We start from the raw sequence: 13771 nt of genomic DNA on the forward strand, positions 1-13771 counted from the left end.
GGCTGGAAGGACGTTTTGCTGCTGGGAATTTCCCGTTGCCGCTACTCATCGCTCCTCACCTCACCCCCGCACCCTGGTCCGCCCGCGCCTCTCCCGCACACACACAGGCGTGTGGCTGGACGTCAGCAAGAGTCTGGCTTTCGGAGGCCTCCTACCTGGAAATTCCAGCCAGACAGGAGTCGGCTCCCCCCTGCCCCCACTTGCCACCTCCGTTCCCTCCACAGCAAGCCAGCCAGACAGTCAGAGGGACCCAGGAGGCCGCGGCTGCCCCGGGGAACGGCCAGAGGACAGAGCGCCGGCCCCCCAGGCTGGCGGGGACTGAGGAAACAAGAAAGCCCAGAACAGAGCCCTTAGAAGAACCCAGCAGGTGTCAGAAAGCCAGACACGGAACGGAAGGCCCGTCTCCCGGAGCCCCCTGCAGGCACCCAAAAGGCTGGAGCAAGACATGAGGCTCGGTTTTCCTGCGTTGCCTCAACTGACAAGCAGAGCATCCAGGAGCCTGACCCATGAAAGGCAAGTCCCCGAAACTTCCTTCCTGCTCCCCGCAAGCAAGGTGCCCGGCGAACCACCTTAGACGTGTCCTCGCACACAGCGAGCACAGGGAATTTCCAGAAATCTCTGGACCGGCTCCTTCCAGCTAGAAGGCATTCCCACTATGGGCTATCATTTTAGGGAGCTTTCTGGCACCAGGACCTTTCTGCCTTTTGACCTAAGCCGATCCAACCCCTCTTCCAATTCCCCACACGCTCCCTCAGGACACACTGTTACCCATCATAATTCTGAAGAAAAGCACGTTAACAAAGAAACATGACGGCGTGTGCAGACACAAGTCACTAACGTCCCTGACGTGGGCTCCAGGAAACTCAGAGGAAAATGAAAGAGGCTAATTTTTGTTTCTTTTTTTGTTTGTTTTTAAGTTTTGTCTTACTGATCAGGCAAAAAAATAAATGAATTGATAAGATAAGGAAAATGAAGGCTCTCATACTCTTCGTTAACAGTATACTCGATGTTAGTAGTATATTTCTGCAAAGCACTCAGCCCCCGGCATTGGGGTAAATCTCACTCACACCACTAAAATTCAAGTTCCACCACAAAAGTTTCTGCTTTAGCCTCAGGAGCACAGGTGATGGATGGATAAAGACGATGTGGTTGATATATACACTGGAATACTACTTGGCAATGAGAAGGAATGAAATCCTGCCATTTGCAACAATGTGGAGGAAAATGGAAGGTATTATGTTAAGTGAAATAAGTGGGCCAGAGAAAGACAGATATGATAGGTTTTCACTCGTATGTGGAACTTAAGAAACTTAACAGAAGACCATGGGGAAGGGGTGGGGGGAGGGAAAAAATACTTTCAAACAGGAAGGAGGCAAACCATAAGAGACTCTTGAATGTGGAGAACAAACTGAGGGTTTATGGGAGGGGGAAATTGGGTGATGGGCTCTGGGGAGCGCAGTTACAGGGATGAGCACTGGGCGTTGTATGGAAGCCAATCTGACAATAAATTATATTTTAAAACGGGGGATAGGGGATGGCCAAACCCTCTGTCACCCAGGCTCTTGAAAGTAGAGAACCTATGGGAAACCTCAGACACAAAACACAACAGCTTGAGTCAGGGTCTGCCATTTAACACTGAAGAGAAGACGGAGGCGGTGGGGTGGCCCTGAGGGCAGGGGTGACAAGGAGCCAGCTCTCACCGGAGGCTCTTGCCCTCCCCCAACCCGGTCCCCGGGGAACTCACACTGGAGAGAGGCCAGGAAATATCCTCCGCAGGCAGGTGCCGATGTGAGCCAGCACCTCACTCACGTCGTCAGGGGAGGCCATCTTCATGGAGATGCTGTGCTTCTCAGTCTCCACGACCATCTGCAAGAAGCGGGCGGGACGCTGCTTAACAACAAGTCTAAATGCTGAGTGTTGTGTTTTAAGTCACATAAACTATGTATTCCCACGGACAGGTACCAACAACACAATTCCAGCTTTTTCAGAAGCACTTCCTTAAAATACCACCCTCAGTTCAGACTCCAAGAAGCGCTTGGGTGGACGGGCGAAAGGCTGTCAGAAACATCCAGAAACTGAAGTGAAGGTTTCTAAAGGCGAAACTACTGATTCACACGGACCCCCTCTACGTGGGCACACACACGACAGAGTCGAGATATTCACATTCGTTTACCAACGTTTTATCCTGAGATCGGTCTTACACTGTCCGCTGCATCCCCACCACCTGGTGTGAGGAAGTGTACCTCCTTCAGTGAGCAACTCAGCGCAAGCCATTGTTTTGGCAAAGACCCTTATGACATGTTTAAATGAAATGCTAAAACCTTTTGCCCGGTGGCAAAAGAAAAATCAAATGCTTATCAACAATTCAACGTTTCTCAGAAGAGAGAATTCTCGGAAAGGATTATGTGACAAGAACATGGTAATCATGTTCAGGGCTAGGCAACGAACCATTCCAACTAACTACTGGGAAATGTCCAAAGCTTGCAACAAAAATGTTGACTGAGGTCATACAGCTAATAAATACAAACCAACCTGAGAAAATGGGTGGGTCGCAAAGGCCAACAGGTTGTTTATGGACACATTTCAAATAAAAAGAATCCATGTCAATCACTTTTAAAAATTATCATTATCTTGGATCTCAAAAAATATTTATGTTAGGGGCACCTGGGTGGCTCACTTGGTTAGGTGTCTGACTTCGGCTCAGGTCATGATCTCAGAGTTTGTGGGTTCAAGCCCCACGTTGGGCTCTGTGCTGACAGCCTAGAGCCTACTTCAGATTCCGTGTCTCCCAATCTCTCTCCCCTCTCCTGCTCCTCTGCTTTATTTAAAAATAAACATGAAAAAAAAATTTTTTTTAAATATTCATGTTAAATGTAATCCCTTTGGGGTTGCAAAATATCCTTACATATTTACTTTCTGCTGGTATTTACCTTGTGAAAAAATAAGATGAGGAAACATAACACTTAATGTGCAACTAGCCCATGAAACTAGCTTTTACTTTAGCTAAAAGTAGCTCAATTAAAAATAATCATATGGGTGAGCCTGGATGGCTTAAGCAGTTGATCATCCAACTATTGATTTTGCCTCAGGTCAAGGTGAGATTGAGTCCCACATTTTGAGAGAAAGAAAGAGAGCATGAGTGGGGGAGAGACAGAGAGAGAGGAAGACAGATTCCTAAGCAGGCTTCTCATTGTCAGCGCAGAGCCCAATGCAGGGCTCAAACCCATGAACCGTAAGATTGTGACCTGAGCCGAAACCAAGAGTTGGACGCTTAACTGACTGAGCCACCCAGTGCCCCAAATAAATAAGCTTTTAAAAACATAATCCTCTTTCAAAATGTTTATGTTAAAAGAAAAAGTAATCCAAGTTATCTGCCAAAATGATGAGATCAGAGAGAAAGACTTATGTGACCCACGACCTTAAAATGTTACTTTTCCACAAGGACCTGGGAGGAATCTGTCAATACGTACCGCCTCTGCGCCAGGCAGCTGGCTCCCCATATACAAAAGTATGCATTTTTTATCCTAATTTTCATGCATTGGTCTTGTGGAAGGTGACCCCAGGAACAGTTCTCCCCAAAAGGGCAGCAAGCGTTTTGCTGTCCCTGCCAGTTACTTACTGGTCAGCCCCAGGATACCTCAAGGAAGTATCTCAAGCAAACTAAAGCTGCTTCGTGCAGTTAGGTTCAGATGTCCCAGGTGCATGAATGTGTGCATACGCGTGTTTTAAAAAGCCAGATACTCTGGGACACAGCCATTGGGTCCACCCCCAGCATCCTGACCAGGGCAACCCCTCCCCCCCACATCCCGCCCCGGGGAATTCTGTTCTTCACCACCCGGCACGTCTACTCTCTTCACATCTAGTACAGCTATTCAGCTCACGGTTGGGTGTGCGTAATTAGTCAGTAGCTTCTTCCAATTCCACATACTCTTAACACCCATCATCTTTACTGCACAGGATTGAACAGAGTGACAGGGAAGAAATAAGGTGACAAGTAATGGGAAGAAAGGAGGCCTTCCCATCCGCACTCACACAAAAGCCGTGTGCAGCCCTGAATAATATATGTCACCACCTTCCAATAATGTAAAGGCTGCCACAGAGTGACAGAGGCGACACTAACACGGCAAATCACCTCACCAGGACAAAGACTCCCGTTCCAATACCTCCGTCCCTCCTATTTCCGCTGCAGGAAAAAAAAAAAAATCACACACTTGAAACAATTCTGGTTTGGATACCCCAGCTGGACACAACCCACGACCTCCAATCCACGTTTATGAGAATAATCGGTGATGTAAGTGCCAGTGGCTCACTTAGGAGAGGTTTCCATGGGGCGCCTGGGTGGCTTAGTCGGTTAAGCGTCCGACTTTCGCTCAGGTCATGATCTCGCGGTTCGTGGGTTTGAGCCCCGCGTTGGGCTCTGTGCTGACTGCCAGCTCAGAGCCTGGAGCCTGTTTCAGTCTGTGACTCCCTCTCTCTCTGACCCTCCCCTGCTCACGCTGTCTCTCTCTCTCCTAGAAATAAAAAATAAAAAATAAAAAAAAAATTAAAAAAAAAAGGAGAGGTTTGCAGCCCCACCCACCTCCTTTTTTAAGGAGAACAACCTGACTAAACCTAAAGCACTTTTCTTTCTTTCTTTCTTTCTTTTCTTTCTTTCTTTCTTTCTTTTCTTTCTTTCTTTCTTCGAGAGAGAGAGAGAGAGAGGGACAGAGAGAGATAAAGCACATGGGGGAGGGGCAGAGAGAAAGGGGCTCAGAGGCTCTAAAGCAGGTTCTGTGCTGACAGCAGACAGCCTGATGCGGGACTCGAACTCATGAACTGTGAGATCACGACCTGCACCGAAGTCAGAAGCTTAACTGACTGAGCCGCCCAGGTGCCCCGATCTAAAGCACTTTTTCATCAATACCAGCCAACATATCTGTGAAAGGTTTTTCGTTCTTCTAACAGAAACAGCCACGAGTGGTTTGCCAAAACCATCCTATGACATAGCAAACAATTAACTTTATACTTAAAAAAAAATCCTAAGTGTTTCAGTCGCAGAAGAACTACTCCCCAAATTCTGTAACTATACAACTATATAACCGCCAGTCCCAATGTAGACTGCGGACAGACAACAGAATTTCAACAAAACCCAGAGAAAGTGCTACGGCAATGAGATGGGGCAAAAGGGCTGAAGGTCTGGCATATCCCACAAGGAAAAGCAGAACAGCAAACATCACATCCCGCTCACGCGGCACCACACACTCCTTCCCACTCAAACGTGAGGAAACGTGAAGGTCCTGGGCTTTTGATTTGAATTGACAAACTATAATTAAATAATGATAAAAAGCTAACCAATCTCAAAGAGCATTAAAAAAAGGATGGAAAAAAAACAAAGAAAAAAAAAGAAAAGTGTGTCCCAATCAAGGGCACATGTGAGTGCCACACGCAGACACCACCATCCTTACAGTTTTACATTAGAGAAAAGCCGAGAAACCAGACGTCGAAGTTCCTGAGGTGACCCAGGCTCTGGAACACGAAAGACTCAAACGTCAACCCCTGACACACTGAGTCCTAACAGTCATGTGTGTGTGTGCAAGGGTGTGTGAAGTGTCCACAAGTGTCTTGCGTGTATGCACACGCGTGTGCACATGAGTACTCGTGAGTGTGTATGCATGTGTATATGTGTGCGTGAGTATACATGTGTGCATGTAAGCGCACGTGTGTGCATGTATACGAGTGTGTGCATCTGTGTGCGTGTGAATATACGTGTGTGCATGTGTGCACGCAGACACACGGGTACCTGTGTGTGCGTGTGCATGCATGTGTGCACAGGGGAGTGTGACAGGGAGAGAGGTACTGCTGGAAGTATCAGTATTTATTTCTAACCAGCACCACAGAAATTTCCAGAACATGAGATTTGAGGACTGCTGAGCACCATGAGCCCCTGGGTCCCACCACACCGTCATCTCCAAGGTCCGCGCGGGATGGAAGCAACGCGGCTGGGCTCCTCTGCCGGCACTCGCGGTGACAAGAGCTTTCTGGGCCCGCGAGTGTCTCTGAAGGCCAGACACACTGGAGGGAAGTGACCCCCAGTCACTAGGCCAGGCCGGTGCCAGCAGCTGCACGGGGAAACCAGCCTTGCTGTGTCCTCGTCCTTTCTCATAATTAAAACCCACAGTCAAATCATACCTGAATATAACCTTGGCATTAACATTTCAGTTAATGTCCTTCTTCCCCCATCAGAACCCCGACACCATCCACATAAACATCCCTGGATTAAGACAGCGAGGAAGGCCCTGCTTACGCCGCCTTCCCTGAGTAATCGTTCACTCCTGCATATGGCCGCCATGTGGGCAAACATATGGTGCTGTAATTCTTCTCCCAAGCTCCAGTTTCTAAAGAACGCTAGACACACAGGATAAAACACTGTTCTCAGATGAACCATGGAAAGGTTCCAAGGACTTGTATGTAATCTCGATCAACATAAAGTGACAATTCTGACAATTTCTTTTAGGAATTGTTGTCAACAAAGTACACACACATACGTGCGCGCGCGCACACACACACATACATTTTCTTTATAGTCTTAAAAACTAAAACCAAACGTAGAATGAAGGAAACAATAAAGATCAGAGTGAGGATCAATGAAATGGGAAACAAAATCAATAGAGAAAGTCAACAAAACCAAAAGCAAGTTCTTTGAGAAGATCAATAGAATTGTTAAACCTTCAGCCAGACTGATACTCATTCAGGGAGCCGGGGATGGGAGGCGAAGAGAGAAGAATCAAATGATCAATAACAGGAATGATAATCTACAGATATTTAAAGCATGAAGAGAGGATACTATGAACAATTTTACACCAATAAATTTGAGACAAAGACGAAATGGATACATTTCCTAAAAGACCCAAAATACCACAGCTCACTTAAGAAGAAACATATAAATGTATCTGTATCTATTAAAGAAGAAATACAATTTATAGTTAAAAAAAACTTCCCAAAGAAAAAAAACTCCAAGCTCTGACGACATCCTTGGTAAATTCAACCAAACATTTAAAGAGTTGGTTATTCTAAATTTTTATAAATATCCGGAGAAGTGACTAATTCTATGAGTCTATAATTACTCTAATACAAAAAGCAGACAAAAACTTGTTTTTAAAAGGAGAAAACTACAGTCAGTAAGTGTCATTAATATAGACGCAAAGATTCTTTGCAAAATTTTAATAAATAGAATCCAACAATATACAAAATCTGGATAATACATCATGACCAAGTTGGGTTAATCCTGGGAATAAAAGGTTGAATGAATATCTGAAAATCAATCAATATAATTCACCACGTGAACAAACTAAAAAGAAAAAGAAGAAAACAGTAATAGAGAAGAAAACATTTGACAAAACACAAGACTAATTCTTGATGAAAACTCTCAGCCACCTTGGGGACTCCTGGGGGGCTCAGTAGGTTAAGCGTCCAACTTCGTCTCAGGTCATGATCTCACGGTTCGTTGGGCTCTGTGCTGACAGCTCAGAGCCTGGAGCTGCTTCAGATTCTGTGTCTCCCTCTTTCTGTCCCTCCCTCACCCTCACTCTGTGTCTGTCTTTCTCTCTCAAAAATAAATAAACATTTAAAATTTTTTAAAAAAAGCCTCAGCCACCTTGGAACAGAAGAGAAACTCCTTAACCAGATAAAGGGCGTCTATGAAGAGCTACAGCTGACATCATACTTAGGGGAAGAAGGCCACTTTCCCTCCAAGTTGAGGAAGGGGACAGGATGCCTGTGCTCAGCACTCGTGCTCAGCACTGATCTGGGGTACCAGCCGGGGCGTGGGCAGGGGCCGAGATTTTCGTTTACCCCACCTGGAAGCCGGTAAGGTAGCCTGCTGCTGTTTGGTGGACCCCGGCAGGAGGCAGGAGACCTCTGGGTCGGACAGAAGGGACTTGCTTATTCCTGGCGGAGTGCAGGCGTGAGTCCCGTGCGCACACTCTCCCTGACCACAAAGCCCCGCGGGCTGACACAGGGCTGGGAGGGTCAGCTGACACAGGGCTGCTTACGGGCAAGGAACCGCTGAGCCTGGGTCACCCACTCTTCTCAGAGTCAACGGTGAGGGCTGTTTGTCCCAGGGAGAAACATGCCCCCGGCTGCTGTCTCACATGGGTGCTCGCGCGGACGTGGTCCTGAGATGCCGCCTGGGTGAAGAGTAAGCACAGCATGAACTCCTGGGGGGCCCAGCGAGACACGCCGGGGCGTGAGACACCATGCGGAAGGTCTCCCAACAGCAACAAGGCAAGAAAAGATAAACAGTATGGACACTGCCAAACGGAGAAGAGAAATCACTTCTGTTCTCCAACAACACAATCATCCATGTAGAAAATGATGAGATCCGTTTTTGTGTTTTTTTTAATATTTTTATTTATTTCTAGGAGAGAGAGAGAGAGAGACAGCGTGAGCAGGGGAGGGTCAGAGAGAGAGGGAGTCACAGACTGAAACAGGCTCCAGGCTCTGAGCTGGCAGTCAGCACAGAGCCCGACGCGGGGCTCGAGCCCACGAACCGCGAGATCATGACCTAAGCGAAAGTCGGACGCTCAACCGACTAAGTCACCCAGGCGCCCCAATGAGATCCGTTTTTAAAAGCTACTAGAACTGAGCACCTGGGTGGCTCAGTCGGTTATATATCTGACTCTGGATCTCAGCTCAGGTCTTGATCTCAGGGACGTGAGCTCAAAGCCCCACAAAGGGCTCCGTGCCTGGCATGAAGCCTACTTAAAACAACAACAGCAAAGCTACGAAGCCAACAGGTGACTACAACAAGGTGACAGGACATAAGATCAATATACAAGAGTCCGTTGTACATCTATCTACGGGCAAGAAACAATTAGGATCAGAACTGAAAACAATACTATTTATAATAGCATCAAAAACCACAGAATACTTGGGAATAAATCTGACAAAAGATGTGTAAGACCCGTAAACTGAAACCTACAATAAAACACTGCTGAGAGAAATTAAAGAAGACCTAAATACATGTAGACATACACGGTTTTCTTGGGTCAGGGACTCTGTACTGTTAAGAAGTCAAATCTCCCCACACTGATTGATAGACTCAGTATAATACCAATCAAAATACCAGCAGCCTTCTCTGCAGAAATGGAGCTGAGTCTGAAATTCACAGGGAATTGCAAAGGACCCAGAATCACTACGCAACTTTGAGAAAGAAGAACCAGCTTGGAGGACTCACACCCTCTGATTCTGCGTCTTACTATAGAGCGATAGTAATCCAGACAGCGTGACAGCAGCACAAAGAGCAGCTGACCACAGGGACGGGATTCGGAGTCCGGGGACAGATCAACACTTACACGAGCACCTGATCTCCAACAAAAGTGAAAGCCAGTTCAGTGCGGAAACCACAGTCTGTTAGACAAGTAAATATCCTACAGGTAGGACGAAAGAAAGAAGGAAAGAATGAGAGAGAGAGAAAGGGAAGGAAGGAAGGAAGGAAGGAAGGAAGGAAGGAAGGAAGGAAGGAAGGAAGGAAGGAAGGAACAGTGATCCATATATTGCTTTATATACAGAAACTACCTCAAAGTGGATCATAGACCTAAATGTGTAACATTTAGCTATAACACTTCCAAAAAACACAGACTGTTCTGTGACCTCGGTTTGATCAAAGCTGATTCAACGACACCAGCACAATCCATAAAGGAGAGTATTGGCAAACTGGACATCATCAACATTTAAAACTTGTGCCCTTTGAAAAGCACTGCAAAGAAAATGAAATGACAGGGCTGTGGACTGAGGGAAAAAAATATGTACAAATCGTGTATCTGATAAGGGATTTGTATTCAGAATGAAGAAAAGAACTCTTAAAACAATCAGAAAACAAACAACTCAATTTTAAAAGATGGCAAAACATTTAAATGGACACTGAACAGGGAGACAGACGATGGGCAAATGAGCAGATCAGAAGGTGCTCAGTATCTGTAGTCATTAGATAAGAGATCAGAAAGCACCAGACACTTTCCAGAATGGCTACAATGAAACACACTGACCCTGCCGATGCCAGAGGAAGTGGAGGAACGGGAACTCCCGTGCTCTGTTGGTCACAATGTCAAATGGTACAACCACTTTGGAAAGCAGGTCAGCAGCTTCCTAGAAAGGTACCCACCGTCCAGTTCAGCCGTTCCACTCCTGGCTATCTACCCAGGGGAAAGGAAAGCCTACATCCAATCAAAGGTGTGCACATACGTGTTCACAGCAGCTTGGCTTGGCCAACAACATCAACAACCCAACTGTCCCTCACCAGCAAGGTGAACAGATACAGGGGCTGCCACACATCTGCACAACAGAACACACCTCAACAATACAAGGGAACTGCGGAGACGTGTGAGAAGATAAATCCACCCCCAGATAATTACACTGACGGAGAGAAGACTGTCAACGAAGAGTACACACACTACGAAGCCACTCAGACAAAGTGTTAGAAAATGCGAACTCATCTCCGGCAGCAAGGAGCAGAGGCCGGCAGACAGATGAGGGGCAGGGGTTTATGTGTTTATGGGGGGGGTGAGTGTTTATGGGGGGAGGGTATGAAGAGCCCACGGGGTGAGGAGTAAGTTGGCCATCTTGATTGTGGTAATGGTGTCATGGGTATACATACGTCAGAACTTATCAAACTGTACACTTCAGTTCCCTGCATATCACTTAGTAGAGCTTAATACAGATGTTTTCAAAAATCCACATTTTATTAGTACCCAAAAACTTCATGTAGTACTACATTCCCAGAAAGACCTCAGACAGTGCTGTGTAACAGCTGTGGGATTTTAACACTAAACCGTGTCGTACAAACTCTCTAAGGAACAGTACTCTGACATTTACGTCGTCAGCTCCCATAAAAGCTAATTAGTTCTGTTCAGACTGAGTTATGGAGAAGGTATTTCCGTTATCAGAACAAAGTCCCAGGCCCACCCCACGCAGCCCCCTGATCGGGCTCTCATTCAGAAACTTCCATTTTCCACATTCTTGTTTTTCTACATCATCTCAAGAGAATCTCAACGGTGAAACCAAAATAGAGGGGTTCCTGGTTTGAGGAGCTCAAGAAAGGTCAGCCCCCCGCGGTTATGGCCAGCAAAGAGCCGTTGCTGGTACTCACCTGGGCGGGCTTGCTGCAGATGACTCCATGAATCTCCAAGTAGCTGAAGGTTAACTCGAGCTGCAATTGAAATAAAGACCTATAATGAATGAGGATTGCAAAACCTTTAATTCAAGTTAAAAATGCTCCAGTTAGAAACAGTCTAAGAGCAAAACAAGAGATTGGACATATTCTGAAGGTAGGCTGGTTTCAAATCTCTATTTATGCACTAAGATATGACCTTGGGGCACCTGGACGGCTCAATCAGCAAAGCGTCCGTCTCTTGGTTTCCACTCAGGTCATGATCTCACAGTTCATGGGATCAAGCCCCACATCAGGTTCTGTGCTGACAGCACAGAACCTGCTTGGGATCCTCTCTCTCTCTTTCTTTCTCCCCCTCCCCTCGCTTGTGCTTTCTCCCTCTCAAAATAAACTTAAACACGGGCGCCTGGGTGGCTTAGTCGGTTAAGCGTCCGACTTTCGCTCAGGTCATGATCTCACAGTTCATGGGATCAAGCCCCACATCAGGTTCTGTGCTGACAGCACAGAACCTGCTTGGGATCCTCTCTCTCTCTTTCTTTCTCCCCCTCCCCTCGCTTGTGCTTTCTCCCTCTCAAAATAAACTTAAACAAACAAAAAAAGATATGACCTTGATTTATCCTAATTCAGAAGTATTAGTGACTTTACTGAAGGGTTGAAAGGAAGCTCCAAGCCTGACTTTCTAAGTTTCATCCAGGGAAAACTCAGTGGGAAGTTCTTACACGTCCACTCCGGTATCTCTTCACGGAGAAACGAATATATACAATGAACCATCTAAACATGCGTTTTTCTCCTATTTCAAAACTTTGCTTCAGAAAGTCCCATCAGGATAAAAATGATGTTGGTTTTCTTTTCCTTCTAAACCCTTCCCCGTCTGGGTTACACTCTGGCCACTTACTGGAGTCATTCCTTCTACTGTCTCTCATAGAAATTCATATTTTGAACAGACTTAGAAAAATACGGTAAGTAGGAATTTTAAACTGTATTTCAATGAAACACACAGAGTTGAGTCAAAATCTGTGTCTCTCTGTGTGCAGATAAACAGTGACTTATTTCCTTCCCAAATAACAGGTGACCCTTTCTCTCTTCTCTCATAATCAGCATCTTTTTTCTTTCAAAACATCTCCAGTCCCACGCATTTCCTATTTTTCCTGGACAACAGCCACTAATCTCTCCCCCAGTTTTGCAGCCTCTCATCCATCAACAGCAGATAGCTGCAGAGCACCCAATGACGAGGCTGCATTAGATCAGTTTGCTTGACCTCTTCCCCTTAAGACCAGGAACCCAAGGGGCAAGGCACCCACCCAGAACCCAGCCCACAAGACCCTTAGTCCTCCCCCGGGTGCTGTGCTGTACCCCTACATCTGGTAGGCTGGACTTGAGCACACAAAGGCCCTGAATCTCCAGTTAAAATATCTGATGTACAGCACTGAGGACTGGAGATAGAAAAGGTATTCATTCTTTCATTATTCGCTCAGCCAACCAACGGATGTGGCTGGAACACCTACTATGTGCCAGGATTGGAGCTGGAAAGAGGAACGAGACATTTCCCTTGTCCTCTAAGAGTCAAATGCGGCATCGGAGGCACATTTTAAACATTCTACTCGGAGGACACCTGGGTGGCTCAGGGGGTTGAGTGTCCAACTCGGTATCGGGTTTGATCATGATCTCGCAGTCTGTGAGATCAAGCCCTGAGTGGGGCTCCATGCTGACAGCACAGAGCCTGCTTAAGATTCTTTCTCTCCCTCTCTCTCTCTCTCTCTCTCTCCCTCTCTCTCTGATACATGTGTGCACATGCACTCTATCTAAATAAATAAATATATATAAACATTCTATTCAAGTACAAGTCTTCGTACCTATCATTATTATCAGGATCCATACTTGGTTGGGTTTTGAAAAGTCATTTCAAGCAGGGAATTATTTTCTAAAAAGTACACATACCTACTTTCAGTTATTTCAACTTAAAACTTATAAACAGCGTCTCCTTTCCTAGCCTTCGATACAGTTTCTTCTGTGAGTAAAGCCCACTGGCTAGCACTATGAGGGCATTTCCTCTAGGGGCCACACCCTTTAATGTAGGGCACCCAACGTCCAACTCCAGTCTCAGTTAAGCGTCCAACTTTGGCTCAGGTCATGATCTCACGATTCATGGGTTCGAGCCCGCATCAGGCTCTGCGCTGACAGTGCGGAGCCTACTTCAGATTCTGTCTCTCTCTCTCCCTCTCTCTGCTCTCCCTGACCTGTGCTTTCTTTCCCTCCCAAGATAAAAAAGTAAAACATTAAATAAATAAAACTAAGTTAAAATTAAATTAAATGGCATGAGAACTTGAAGGCACTTGCAAAGAAATCTGGGGGCATAACTTTACCAAATTGTTATGTTCCCCATCACCTCAGCCTTTACATTGTCCGGTCCTTACCAAGACAGCACTCACTTACCCCACCACCCCACTCCCCAAAGCACACCCCCCCCTCACCCTCACTCCTCAAGGACCAGAGACCCTACACCCCTGCTTTCGTACTACTAAACACTGAGCAGGAGACCCTTCCGTCTGCCCGGCTGACAATGGCGATCCTTCCATTCAGCTTCTCTGAGAGTCCATCCCTGATCTGATAACTACCCACTCCATC

At 46.3% G+C, this 13771-nt stretch overlaps 1 protein-coding gene across 1 annotated transcript in view; it reads right to left on the reverse strand.

The window, feature by feature from the left end:
- Positions 1-13771, reverse strand: part of CARMIL1 (capping protein regulator and myosin 1 linker 1) — a 282219-nt gene that overhangs the window by 167472 nt on the left and 100976 nt on the right. The window contains exons 4-5 of the mRNA XM_077765769.1: positions 11126-11185; positions 1745-1866 (exon numbers count right to left, since the gene is read on the reverse strand). Of these exons, the coding sequence (XP_077621895.1) occupies positions 1745-1866; positions 11126-11185 (182 nt within the window). The remainder of the gene's footprint in view (positions 1-1744; positions 1867-11125; positions 11186-13771) is intronic.

Source organism: Crocuta crocuta, unplaced genomic scaffold (assembly GCF_008692635.1).
Source record: "Crocuta crocuta isolate KB4526 unplaced genomic scaffold, BGI_CrCroc_1.0 scaffold811, whole genome shotgun sequence".
Classification (NCBI taxonomy): Eukaryota; Metazoa; Chordata; class Mammalia; order Carnivora; family Hyaenidae; genus Crocuta; species Crocuta crocuta.